This window comes from Cherax quadricarinatus, chromosome 97 (genome assembly GCF_038502225.1).
Source record: "Cherax quadricarinatus isolate ZL_2023a chromosome 97, ASM3850222v1, whole genome shotgun sequence".
In the NCBI taxonomy this organism is placed as follows: domain Eukaryota; kingdom Metazoa; phylum Arthropoda; class Malacostraca; order Decapoda; family Parastacidae; genus Cherax; species Cherax quadricarinatus.
This window is the reverse complement of record NC_091388.1, coordinates 12,200,301-12,212,800: the sequence shown is the minus strand read 5'-3', so window position 1 is coordinate 12,212,800 and position 12,500 is coordinate 12,200,301. Positions and strand designations below refer to the sequence as shown.

Sequence of the window (12,500 nt, the reverse complement as noted above, 5' to 3'; positions counted from 1 at the left end):
AACACCCAGGGTGCGACCCACACCAGTCCACTAACACCCAGGATGTGACCCACACCAGTCCACTAACACCCAGGATGTGACCCACACCAGTCCACTAACACCCAGGATGCGACCCACACCAGTCCACTAACACCCAGGATGTGACCCACACCAGTCCACTAACACCCAGGATGTGACCCACACCAGTCCACTAACACCCAGGATGTGACCCACACCAGTCCACTAACACCCAGGATGCGACCCACACCAGTCCACTAACACCCAGGTACTTATTTTACTGTTAGGTGAAGAGGGACAGCAAGTGTAAGGTAACTAACACCCAGGTACCTACTTGCTGCTAGGTGAACTGTAACAGCAGGTGTCTTAAGGAAACACATCCTAATGTTTACATTCGTACCGGGGATCGAACCACGGACCTCAATGTGTGAGGCGAGTGCGCTACCACTGGAAATAATTCATTCTGAGTTTCCAGGTTATCCTGCTGGGTAAGTTACATTATGTATAATAATTGTATAATAACTGTAATAATTGTATAATTGGCCCGGTGGCCTGGTGGCTAAAGCTCCCGCTTCACACACGGAGGGCCCGGGTTCGATTCCCGGCGGGTGGAAACATTTCGACACGTTTCCTTACACCTGTTGTCCTGTTCACCTAGCAGCAAATAGGTACCTGGGTGTTAGTCGACTGGTGTGGGTGGCATCCTGGGGGACAAGATTAAGGACCCCAATGGAAATAAGTTAGACAGTCCTCGATGACGCACTGACTTTCTTGGGTGATCCTGGGTGGCTAACCCTCCGGGGTTAAAAATCCCAACGAAATCTTATCTTATCTTATCTTACTTATGTACACCAGTGAATTAATAAACTTAATTAGACTAGTCTCCCTCGAACCTGCTTAGTTTTCTCTATCACACTTCTAGATGTCTTCATGCCTCTAAGAGGCTCTTGATCCAAGAAAATGGGCATCCTCCCCTTCACTGGATCAAAGATAATGGCCTCCCGCTCCCAACCCTGGTGTAGCAAGAACCCTTACGGGTTTAGCGTTCCTTGCATCATTAATACTAATAAAACTCCTTCTGTGGTAACGTAGTTGAACAGTAACTAAACTAATCTGACCAATACACAAATAACCCGCACATAAAAGAGAGAAGCTTACGACGACGTTTCGGTCCGACTTGTGCGGCGTCTGGCTGTCTTTGTTGTGGACGTTTCGCCATCCAGTGGCTGGCTGGATGGCGAAACGTCTACGGTGGGGATGCCCGGGCGTTGTGCATGTGTCTTAATTTCATCCTGTCGGTATTATATACAATTCTTGTACTTCTACTACTACTACTACTACTACTACTACTACTACTACTACTACTACTACTACTACTACCAACTCTTCCTGCCTATATATAGCCGTCTTGCTCCACCTCTGTTAGTGTGACTTTGTCAATGGTCCAAGTCGGACCGAAACGTCGTCGTAAGCTTCTCTCTTTTATGTGCGGGTTATTTGTGTATCGTTCCAGTCACGGTATTGTGACTTGTTGTTATATATTAATCTGACCAATGTCTGACAAGTTATTTTGTCTGATGTCCATCATGACCAGGACTACAAGATAGTACCTGGGACTACTAGTGCTAGTGTTTATGGTAGTATTGCTGCTGCTTCTGCTAGTGTTTATGCTAGTAGTGCTGCTAGTATTGCTATTGCTGCTGCTAGTATTGCTACTGCTTCTGCTAGTGTTGATGCTAGTATTGCTGCTGCTTCTGCTAGTGTTTATGCTAGTATTGCTGCTGCTTCTGCTAGTGTTGATGCTAGTATTGCTGCTGCTTCTGCTAGTGTTTATGCTAGTATTGCTACTGCTTCTGCTAGTGTTGATGCTAGTATTGCTGCTGCTTCTGCTAGTGTTTATGCTAGTATTGCTGCTAGTATTGCTATTGCTGCTGCTAGTATTGCTACCGTTTCACAGTTGATGCTAGTATCACGCTGCTCTGCCAGCGCGCTGATGCCAGCATTGCCACCGCTTCCTGCCAGTGCTGATGCCAGCATTGCCGCCGCTCTGCCAGCGTTTGCGCCAGCATCGCCACCGCTTCCGCCAGTGCTGGCGCCAGCATTGCCGCCGCTTCCGCCAGTGCTTCATGCCAGCATTGCTGCCAGTACCGATACCGCTGCCGCCAGTACTGCCACCGCTTCCGCCAGTGCTTCGGCGCCATACTGGCGCGCTCTGCCAGTGCTTCATGCCAGTATCACCGCTCTGCCAGTGCCGATGCCAGCATTGCCGCTGCTTCCGGGTTAGCGCTGATGCCAGCATTGCCACCGCTTCCGCCAGTGCTGATGCCAGTACTTGCTACCGCTTCCATAGCGTTTATGCTAGCATTGCTGCTGCTTCCTGCCAGCGTTGATGCCGCATTGCTGCCGTTTCTGCCAGCGTTTGGCGCCAGCATTGCTGCCGCTCTGCCAGTGTTTATGCCAGTATTGCCGCCGCTTCCGCCAGTGCTGATGCCGCATTGCTACCGTTTCGCTAGCGTTTGGCGCTAGCATTGCCGCCGTTTCCGCCAGCGTTTGCTATACTGGCTGCCGCTCTGCCAGTGCTTCATGCCAGTACTGCCGCTGCTCTGCCAGTGCCTATGCCAGCATTGCTGCCGCTTCTGCCAGTGTTTATGCCAGCATTGCCGCTGCCTCCTGCCAGTGTTTGCGCTAGCATTGCTGCTCTGCCAGTGCTGATGCTAGCATTGCTGGCTGCTCTGCCAGTGCTGACGCTAGCATTGCTGCCGCTCTGCCAGTGCTGATGCCAGCATTGCCGCCGCTTCTGCCAGTGCTGATGCCAGTACTGCTGCTGCTCTGCCAGTGTTTCATGCCAGCATTGCCGCTGCCTGCCAGTGTTTGGCGCCAGCAGTGCCGCGGCATTGCCATTGCTGCTGCTGCATTGCTACCGCTTGCCAGTGCGCCGATGCCAGTATTGCCGCTGCTCTGCCAGCGTTTGCGCCAGTAGCGCTGCCAGCATTGCCATTGCCGCCGCTAGTACTGCTACCGCTTCCAGTGCTGATGCTAGCATTGCCGCCGCTTCTGCCAGCGTTTGCGCGAACTGCTGCCGCTCTGCCAGTGCTGATGCCAGTACTGCTGCCGCTTCTGCCAGTGCTCATGCCAGCATTGCCACCGCTCTGCCAGTGCCGATGCCAGCATTGCTGCCGCTCTGCCAGCGTTGATGCCAGTACTGGCTGCCGCTCTGCCAGTGCCTATGCCAGTATCACACCGCTCCTGCCAGTGCTGACGCCAGTACTGCCACCGGCTCTGCCAGTGCTGATGCCAGCACGGCTGCCGCTCCCGCCAGTGCCGATGCCAGCATTGCCACCGCCTGCAGGCGTTTGCGCTAGCATTGCCGCCGCTTCTGCCAGTGCTGATGCCAGTACTGGCTGCCGCTTCTGCCAGTGTTTATGCCAGCATTGCCGCCGCTTCCGCTAGTGTTTATGCCAGCATTGCCGCTGCCAGTGCTGACGCCAGTACTGCCACCGCTTCTGCCAGTGCTTCATGCTACCGCCGCCGCGTCCGCCAGCGTTTCGCGCCAGTACGCCGCCGCTTCCACAGCGCCTGTTGGGGCATTGCCGCCGCTCTGCCAGCGCTTCATGCCAGCATTGCCGCCGCTCTGCCAGTGCCGATGCCAGTACTGGCTGCCGCTTCCACAGTGCCTACGCCAGCATTGCCGCCGCTTCCGCCAGTGCTGATGCCAGTTACTTCGCCGCCGCTCTGCCAGTGCTTGGCGCCAGTATTTGCCACCGCTTCCGCTAGTGCTGATGCCAGCATTGGCCGCCGCTCCACAGTGTTTTCATGCTAGCATTGCCGCTGCTCTGCCAGCGTTGATGCCAGCATTACGCCGCTTCCGCCAGCGTCGGCGCCAGTACGGCTACCGCCTGCCAGTGCCGATGCCAGTACCGCTGCCGCTTCCGCCAGTGCTTCGCGCCAGTACCGCTGCTGCCAGTGCCGATGCCGCCGCCAGTGCCGCTGCCACCGCTGCCAGTCTTGCCGCCGCTGCCAGTGCGTTGCCGCTGCCGCCAGTGCCGCCGCCGCCAGCAGTGCTGCTGCCGCTGCCAGCGTTGGCCACGCCGCCAGTGCTGCTGCCACCGCTGCCGTGCTGCCACTCGCCACCGCGCTACCGCCGCCGTGGCAGTGTTGCCACTGCCACTGCAGTGCTACACTGCCGCTGGTAATGCTGCTACTGCTATCGTAGTGTTGCTACCGCCGCTGGTAGTGCTGCCACCGCTTACCGGCAGTGCTGGCACTCGCCACCGGCAGCGCCGCCACCGCCACCGGCAGTGCTACACCGCCACCGGTAGTGCTGGTGACCAGCCACCGGCAGTGCTGGCACCGCCACCGGCAGCGCTGGCACCGCCACTGGCAATGCTTGCCACTGCCACCGGCAGTGCCACCGCTACCGGCAGCGTTGCCACTGCCGCCGGGCAGGCTGCCACCGCTACCGGCGGCGTTGGCACCGCCACCGGCAGTGCTACCGCCACCGGCAGTGCTCGCACTGCCACCGGCAGTGCTGGCACCGGGCCACCGGTAGTGCTGGCACTGCCACCGGTAGTGCTGGCACTGGCCACTCGGCAGTGCTGGCACCTGCCACTGCAGTGCTGCACCGCACCGGCGTGAAAAGCTGCTTACCGCTACCGGTAGTGCTGGCACTGCTACCGGTAGTGCTGCTACCGCCACCGGCAGTGCTGGCACTGCCACCGGCAGTTGCCACTGCCACCGGCAGTGCTGGTACCGCCACCGGTAATGCTTTCACCGCCACCGGCAAGCGCTGGCACCGCCACCGGCAGCGCTCGGCACCGCCACCGGCAGTGCTGGCACCGCCACCGGCAGCTGCACCACCGGCGCTGCCACCGCCGCCGGCAGTGCTGCCACCGCCGCCGGCAGTGCTGCCACCGCCACCGCAGTGCTGGCACCGCCACCGGTGCAGTGCTGGCACTCCGAACCGCAGTGCTGCCACCGCCACCGGTGCGGCAGCGCTGCCACTCGCCGCCGGCACCGCTTGCCACTGCCACCGGCAGTGCTGCCAGTGCCACTGGCAGTGCTGCTACCGCTACTGGCAGTGCTGGTACCTAACTGGCAGCGTTGCCACTGCCACCGGCAGTGCTGCCACTCGGCAGTGCTGGCACCTAACCGGCAGTGCTGCTACCGCTACTGCAGTGCCGCTACCGCTACCGCAGTGCTGCTACCGCCACCGGTAGTGCTGCCACCGCTACTGGCAGTGCTGCCACCGCTACCGGGTAGTGCCACTGCCACCGGCAGTGCTGGCCCGCCACCGGCAGTGCTTGCCACTGCCACTGCAGTGCTTGCCACCGCCACCGGTAGCCACCGCCACCGGCAGTGCTGGTACTGCCACCGGCAGTGCTGCTACCGCCACTGGCAGTGCTGGTACCGCCACCGCAGTGCTGGCACTGCCACCGGCAGTGCTGGCACCGCTACCGGCAGTGCTTTCGGTACCGCCACCGGCAGCTGGCACCTGCCACCGGCAGTGCTGCTACCGCCACCGGCAGTGCTGGTACCGCTACCGGCAGTGCTGGCACCGCCACCGGCAGTGCTGCCACCGCCACCGGCAGTGCTGCCACCGCCACCGGCAGTGCTGGCACCGCTACTGCAGCGTTGGCACTGCCACCGGCAGTGCACCGCCACCGGCAGTGCTTGCCACCGCCACCGGCAGTGCTGGTACCGCCGCCGGCAAAGTGCTGGCACCGCCACCGGTGCGCTTGCCACCGCCACCGGCAGTGCTGGTACCGCTACCGGCAGTGCCACTGCCACTGGCAGTGCTGGCACCGCCACCGTAGCCACCGGGCCACCGGCAGCGTTGCCACCGCCACCGGCAGTGCCGTCACCGCCACCGGCAGCGCCACCGCCACCGGCAGTGTTGCCACCGCCACCGGCAGTGCCACCGCCACCGGCAGCGCTGCCACCGCCACCGGCAGCGCTGCCACCGCCACCGGCAGTGCTGGCACCGCCACCGGCAGTGCCGCCACCGCCACCGGTGCAGTGCCGGCACCGCCACCGGCAGTGCTGGCACCGCCACCGGGCAGTGTTGCCACTGCCACCGGCAGTGCTGCCACTCGCCACCGGCAGTGTTGCCACCGCCACCGGCAGCGTTGCCACCGCCACCGGTGGTGCGCTGGCACCGCTACCGGTATGCTGCCACCGCCACCGCAGTGCTGTCGCCACCGGCAGTGCCACTGCCACCGGCAGCTTGCCACCGCCACCGGCAGTGCCACCGGCAGCGTTGCCACCGCCACCGGCAGTGCTGTCACCGCCACCGGCAGTGCTGGCACCGCCACCGGCAGGCTGGCACCGCCACCGGTAGTGCTGCCACCGCCACCGCAGTGCTGCCACCGCCACCGGCAGCGGCTGCCACCGCCACCGCAGTGCTACCGCCACCGGCAGCGCCATACCGCCACCGGCAGTGCTGGCACTGCCACCGGCGCTGCCACCGCCACCGGCAGTGCTGGCACCGGCCACCGGCAGTGCTGTCACTGCCACCGGCAGTGCTGCTACTGCCACCGGTAGTGCTCATACTGCCACCGGTGCAGTGCTGGTACTGCCACCGGCAGTGCTGCCACCGCCACCGGCAGTGCTGCCACCGCCACCGGCAGTGCTGGCACCGCCACCGCGCGCCGTCACCGCCACCGGCAGCGCTGCCACCGCCACCGCGGTGCTGGCACCGCCACCGGGCAGCGCTGGCACCCGCCACCGGCAGCGCTGCCACCGCCACCGGCAGCGCTGCCACCGCCACCGGCAGCGCTGCCACCGCCACCGGCAGTGCTGGCACCGCCACCAGGTGCTGCCACCGCCACCACTGGTAGTGTTGCTACTGCTACTGGTAGTGTTGCTACTGCTACTACAGTTACTTCTACTGATGCTTCTGTTACTGTTGCTGTTACTGTTGCTGTTACTGTTGCTGTTACTGTTGCTGTTACTGTTGCTGTTACTGTTGCTGTTACTGTTGCTGTTACTGTTGCTGTTACTGTTGCTGTTACTGTTGCTGTTACTGTTGCTGTTACTGTTGCTGTTACTGTTGCTGTTACTGTTGCTGTTACTGTTGCTGTTACTGTTGCTGTTACTGTTGCTGTTACTGTTGCTGTTACTGTTGCTGTTACTGTTGCTGTTACTGTTGCTGTTACTGTTGCTGTTACTGTTGCTGTTACTGTTGCTGTTACTGTTGTTAAAGACAATCATGTTTGCAATGCTAATGTAATCTTGTAGCGTCCAGCACTGTGCTGTATTGCTGGCCGCCGCCGCAGCCGCCGCCACTGCCGCCGCCGCCTTCACCGCCACCGCCGCCGCCACGCCGCTGCCGCCTCCACCAATTTATTCTCAATTATAAAGATGGTTTAGTGTCGTCAAGACGGCTATTTAAAGTGTCAACTATTCGTTTTTACTCTTACTTAAACTCGCCGGGATTCGAACCTTTGTAAACTAAATTGTAAATACTGACGTTTATGGAATCTTTGTAGCAAGTATGTCGAGTGTTTCAGTTATTAGTTGTTAAAGCCTTGATAACGGGAGGGGAAGGATGGGAGGGGTGGATGGGAGGGGTGGATGGGAGGGGTTGATTGTGACCCGGGCTGGGACACTACCTGGAACAGACCCAGGCTGGGACACCACCTGGAACAGACCCGGGCTGGAACACCACCTGGAACAGACCCGGGCTGGAACACCACCTGGAACAGACCCGGGCTGGAACACCACCTGGAACAGACCCGGGCTGGAACACCACCTGGAACAGACCCGGGCTGGAACACCACCCGTGCACCTACCACATACAAAGACACGACTGCGCTACCTGGAGAAGTCAGGTCCACACCAGCAGTCTTGACAGTGTACTCAACTTGTAACTTGCCAGTTTTCCGTCACTGGGAAGGTGATATCAGCTGCTGAACACACACAACCTACCATGTATAACACTAAAGAACAAGTACGTTCTATACCAAGCTTGTATGAAGAACAATATTTGGCTGTGTGTACATATTTGTAATACTTGATCAACTTCTATACTCAGAGTATCGTTGTCCCAATAAAACTCAACTAGCTGGATGGTTATCATCCACCAATCATCTTGCCACTAGCATTAACATGCTAGTTCTGTACTGTCTCCTCTACTAGATGGATGGTTATCATCCACCAATCATCCTGTTACTAGCATTAACATGCTTGTTCTGTACTGTCTCCTCTACTAGCTGGATATCATCCACCAATCATCCTGTTACTAGCATTAACATGCTAGTTCTGTACTGTCTCCTCTACTAGATGGATGGTTATCATCCACCAATCATCTTGCCACTAGCATTAGCATGCTAGTTCTGTACTGTCTCCTCTACTAGATGGATGGTTATCATCCACCAATCATCCTGTTACTAGCATTAACATGCTTGTTCTGTACTGTCTCCTCTACTAGCTGGATGGTTATCATCCACCAATCATCTTGCCACTAGCATTAACATGCTAGTTCTGTACTGTCTCCTCTACTAGATGGATGGTTATCATCCACCAATCATCTTGCCACTAGCATTAACATGCTAGTTCTGTACTGTCTCCTCTACTAGCTGGATGGTTATCATCCACCAATCATCTTGCCACTAGCATTAACATGCTAGTTCTGTACTGTCTCTACTAGCTGGATGGTTATCATCCACCAATCATCTTGCCACTAGCATTAACATGCTAGTTCTGTACTGTCTCCTCTACTAGATGGATGGTTATCATCCACCAATCATCCTGTTACTAGCATTAACATGCTAGTTCTGTACTGTCTCCTCTACTAGCCGGATGGTTATCATCCACCAATCATCCTGTTACTATCATTAACATGCTAGTTCTGTACTGTCTCCTCTACTAGCCGGATGGTTATCATCCACCAATCATCCTGTTACTAGCATTAATATGCTAGTTCTGTACTGTCTCCTCTACTAGCTAGCTGGATGGTTATCATCCACCAATCATCCTGTTACTAGCATTAATATGTTTGTTCTGTACTGTTTCCTCTACCAGCTAGATGATTATGCACCAATCATACCGCCACTAGCATTAACATGATATTTCTGTAATCTCCTCTACTAGCTAGCTGGATGGTTATCATCCACCAATCATCCTGTTACTAGCATTAACATGCTAGTTCTGTACTGTCTCCTCTACTAGCTGGATGGTTATCGTCCACCAATCATCCTGTTACTAGCATTAACATGCTAGTTCTGTACTGTCTCCTCTACTAGCTGAATGGTTATCATCCACCAATCATCTTACCACTAGCATTAACATGCTAGTTCTGTACTGTCTTCTCTACTAGATGGATGGTTATCATCCACCAATCATCCTGCCACTAGCATTAACATGCTAGTTCTGTACTGTCTCCTCTACTAGATGGATGGTTATCATCAACCAATCATCCTGCCACTAGCATTAACATGCTAGTTCTGTACTGCCTCCTCTACTAGATGGATGGTTATCCACCAATCATCCTGTTACTAGCATTAACATGCTAGTTCTGTACTGTCTCCTCTACTAGATGGATGGTTATCATCAACCAATCATCCTGCCACTAGCATTAACATGCTAGTTCTGTACTGCCTCCTCTACTAGATGGATGGTTATCCACCAATCATCCTGCCACTAGCATTAACATGCTAGTTCTGTACTGTTTCCTCTACTAGCTAGGTTATGCACCATACTGCCACTAGCATTAACATGATATTTCTGTAATCTCCTCTACTAGCTAGCTGGATGGTTATCATCCACCAATCATACCAGCAATCCATCACTACATCATTCCCCAGGTAATGATTCCTGGGACCTACTAAGTCACATTCAGCGGTAAACAGCCTCCTCCTCCAGGCTGCGTGTGGCGCTCCGTCACTCACGTAATTCAAGCAGAATGGAGAATTATTTTGTCGTAAAAGTGTCTGCCATTGGGATTCGATGCCATAATATGGAGTTCCAGGAAGGTGCTTCAACCTCACACTATCACCGTCAGACAATTACTCCTGCTGTTACCTTGTTAATACCTAAACCCACTTTGGGTTGCTAACACTAAGATTATTATAACTAAGGTATATACACTGCTAGGTCTGAATATTTGTGTATATGTAATGTGTATCATTATGTATATTGAGAAGTTTCTATCTCCCGTAGTATATACAATAAAAGGCATTAGTATATATAGGGGGTAGGAGAGTTTCAGTGGGGGGAAATAAATGGGATTAAATCTGGAGTATCTGAGAGAGTTAGAGCAAAGGAAGGGGTAGCAGTAATGTTAAATGATCAGTTATGGAAGGAGAAAAGAGAATATGAATGTGTAAATTCAAGAATTATGTGGATTAAAGTAAAGGTTGGATGCGAGAAGTGGGTTATAATAAGTGTGTATGCACCTGGAGAAGAGAGGAATGCAGAGGAGAGAGAGAGATTTTGGGAGATGTTAAGTGAATGTATAGGAGCCTTTGAACCAAGTGAGAGAGTAATTGTGGTAGGGGACCTGAATGCTAAAGTAGGAGAAACTTTTAGAGAGAGTGTGGTAGGTAAGTTTGGGGTGCCAGGTGTAAATGATAATGGGAGCCCTTTGATTGAACTTTGTATAGAAAGGGGTTTAGTTATAGGTAATACATATTTTAAGAAAAAGAGGATAAGTATACAAGATATGATGTAGGGCGAAATGACAGTAGTTTGTTGGATTATGTATTGGTAGATAAAAGACTGTTGAGTAGACTTCAGGATGTACATGTTTATAGAGGGGCCACAGATATATCAGATCACTTTCTAGTTGTAGCTACACTGAGAGTAAAAGGTAGATGGGATACAAGGAGAATAGAAGCATCAGGGAAGAGAGAGGTGAAGGTTTATAAACTAAAAGAGGAGGCAGTTAGGGTAAGATATAAACAGCTATTGGAGGATAGATGGGCTAATGAGAGCATAGGCAATGGGGTCGAAGAGGTATGGGGTAGGTTTAAAAATGTAGTGTTAGAGTGTTCAGCAGAAGTTTGTGGTTACAGGAAAGTGGGTGCGGGAGGGAAGAGGAGCGATTGGTGGAATGATGATGTAAAGAGAGTAGTAAGGGAGAAAAATTTAGCATATGAGAAGTTTTTACAAAGTAGAAGTGATGCAAGGAGGGAAGAGTATATGGAGAAAAAGAGAGAGGTTAAGAGAGTGGTGAAGCAATGTAAAAAGAGAGCAAATGAGAGAGTGGGTGAGATGTTATCAACAAATTTTGTTGAAAATAAGAAAAAGTTTTGGAGTGAGATAAACAAGTTAAGAAAGCCTAGAGAACAAATGGATTTGTCAGTTAAAAATAGGAGAGGAGAGTTATTAAATGGAGAGTTAGAGGTATTGGGAAGATGGAGGGAATATTTTGAGGAATTGTTAAATGTTGATGAAGATAGGGAAGCTGTGATTTCGTGTATAGGGGAAGAAGGAACAACATCTTGTAGGAGTGAGGAAGAGCCAGTTGTGAGTGTGGGGGAAGTTCGTGAGGCAGTAGGTAAAATGAAAGGGGGTAAGGCAGCCGGGATTGATGGGATAAAGATAGAAATGTTAAAAGCAGGTGGGGCTATAGTTTTGGAGGGGTTGGTGCAATTATTTAATAAATGTATGGAAGAGGGTAAGGTACCTAGGGATTGGCAGAGAGCATGCATAGTTCCTTTGTATAAAGGCAAAGGGGACAAAAGAGAGTGCAGAAATTATAGGGGGATAAGTCTGCTGAGTATACCTGGTAAAGTGTATGGTAGAGTTATTATTGAAAGAATTAAGAGTAAGACGGAGAGTAGGATAGCAGATGAACAAGGAGGCTTTAGGAAAGGTAGGGGGTGTGTGGACCAGGTGTTTACAGTGAAACATATAAGTGAACAGTATTTAGATAAGGCTAAAGAGGTCTTTGTGGCATTTATGGATTTGGAAAAGGCGTATGACAGGGTGGATAGGGGGGCAATGTGGCAGATGTTGCAGGTGTATGGTGTAGGAGGTAGGTTACTGAAAGCAGTGAAGAGTTTTTACGAGGATAGTGAGGCTCAAGTTAGAGTATGTAGGAAAGAGGGAATTTTTTTCCCAGTAAAAGTAGGCCTTAGACAAGGATGTGTGATGTCACCGTGGTTGTTTAATATATTTATAGATGGGGTTGTAAGAGAAGTAAATGCGAGGGTCTTGACAAGAGACGTGGAGTTAAAAGATAAAGAATCACACACAAAGTGGGAGTTGTCACAGCTGCTCTTTGCTGATGACAAAGATTCTGAAGAGAAGTTGCAGAGATTGGTGGATGAATTTGGTAGGGTATGCAAAAGAAGAAAATTAAAAGTGAATACAGGAAAGAGTAAGGTTATGAGGATAAAAAGATTAGGTGATGAAAGATTGGATATCAGATTGGAGGGAGAGAGTATGGAGGAGGTGAACGTATTCAGATATTTGGGAGTGGACATGTCAGCGGATGGGTCTGTGAAAGATGAGGTGAATCATAGAATTGAGGAGGGGAAAAGGGTGAGTGGTGTACTTAG

The 12,500-nt window shown here is 53.2% G+C and overlaps 1 protein-coding gene across 1 annotated transcript in view; it reads left to right on the top strand.

Annotated features, from left to right (window-relative positions):
- Positions 1-2,281, top strand: part of LOC138855496 (uncharacterized) — a gene marked incomplete at its 5' end in the record, with an annotated part of 6,290 nt that extends 4,009 nt beyond the window's left edge. Inside the window, one exon of the mRNA XM_070105099.1 lies at positions 1,592-2,281. Within this exon, the coding sequence (XP_069961200.1) occupies positions 1,592-2,281 (690 nt within the window). The remainder of the gene's footprint in view (positions 1-1,591) is intronic.
- Positions 2,282-12,500: the final 10,219 nt, after the last annotated feature.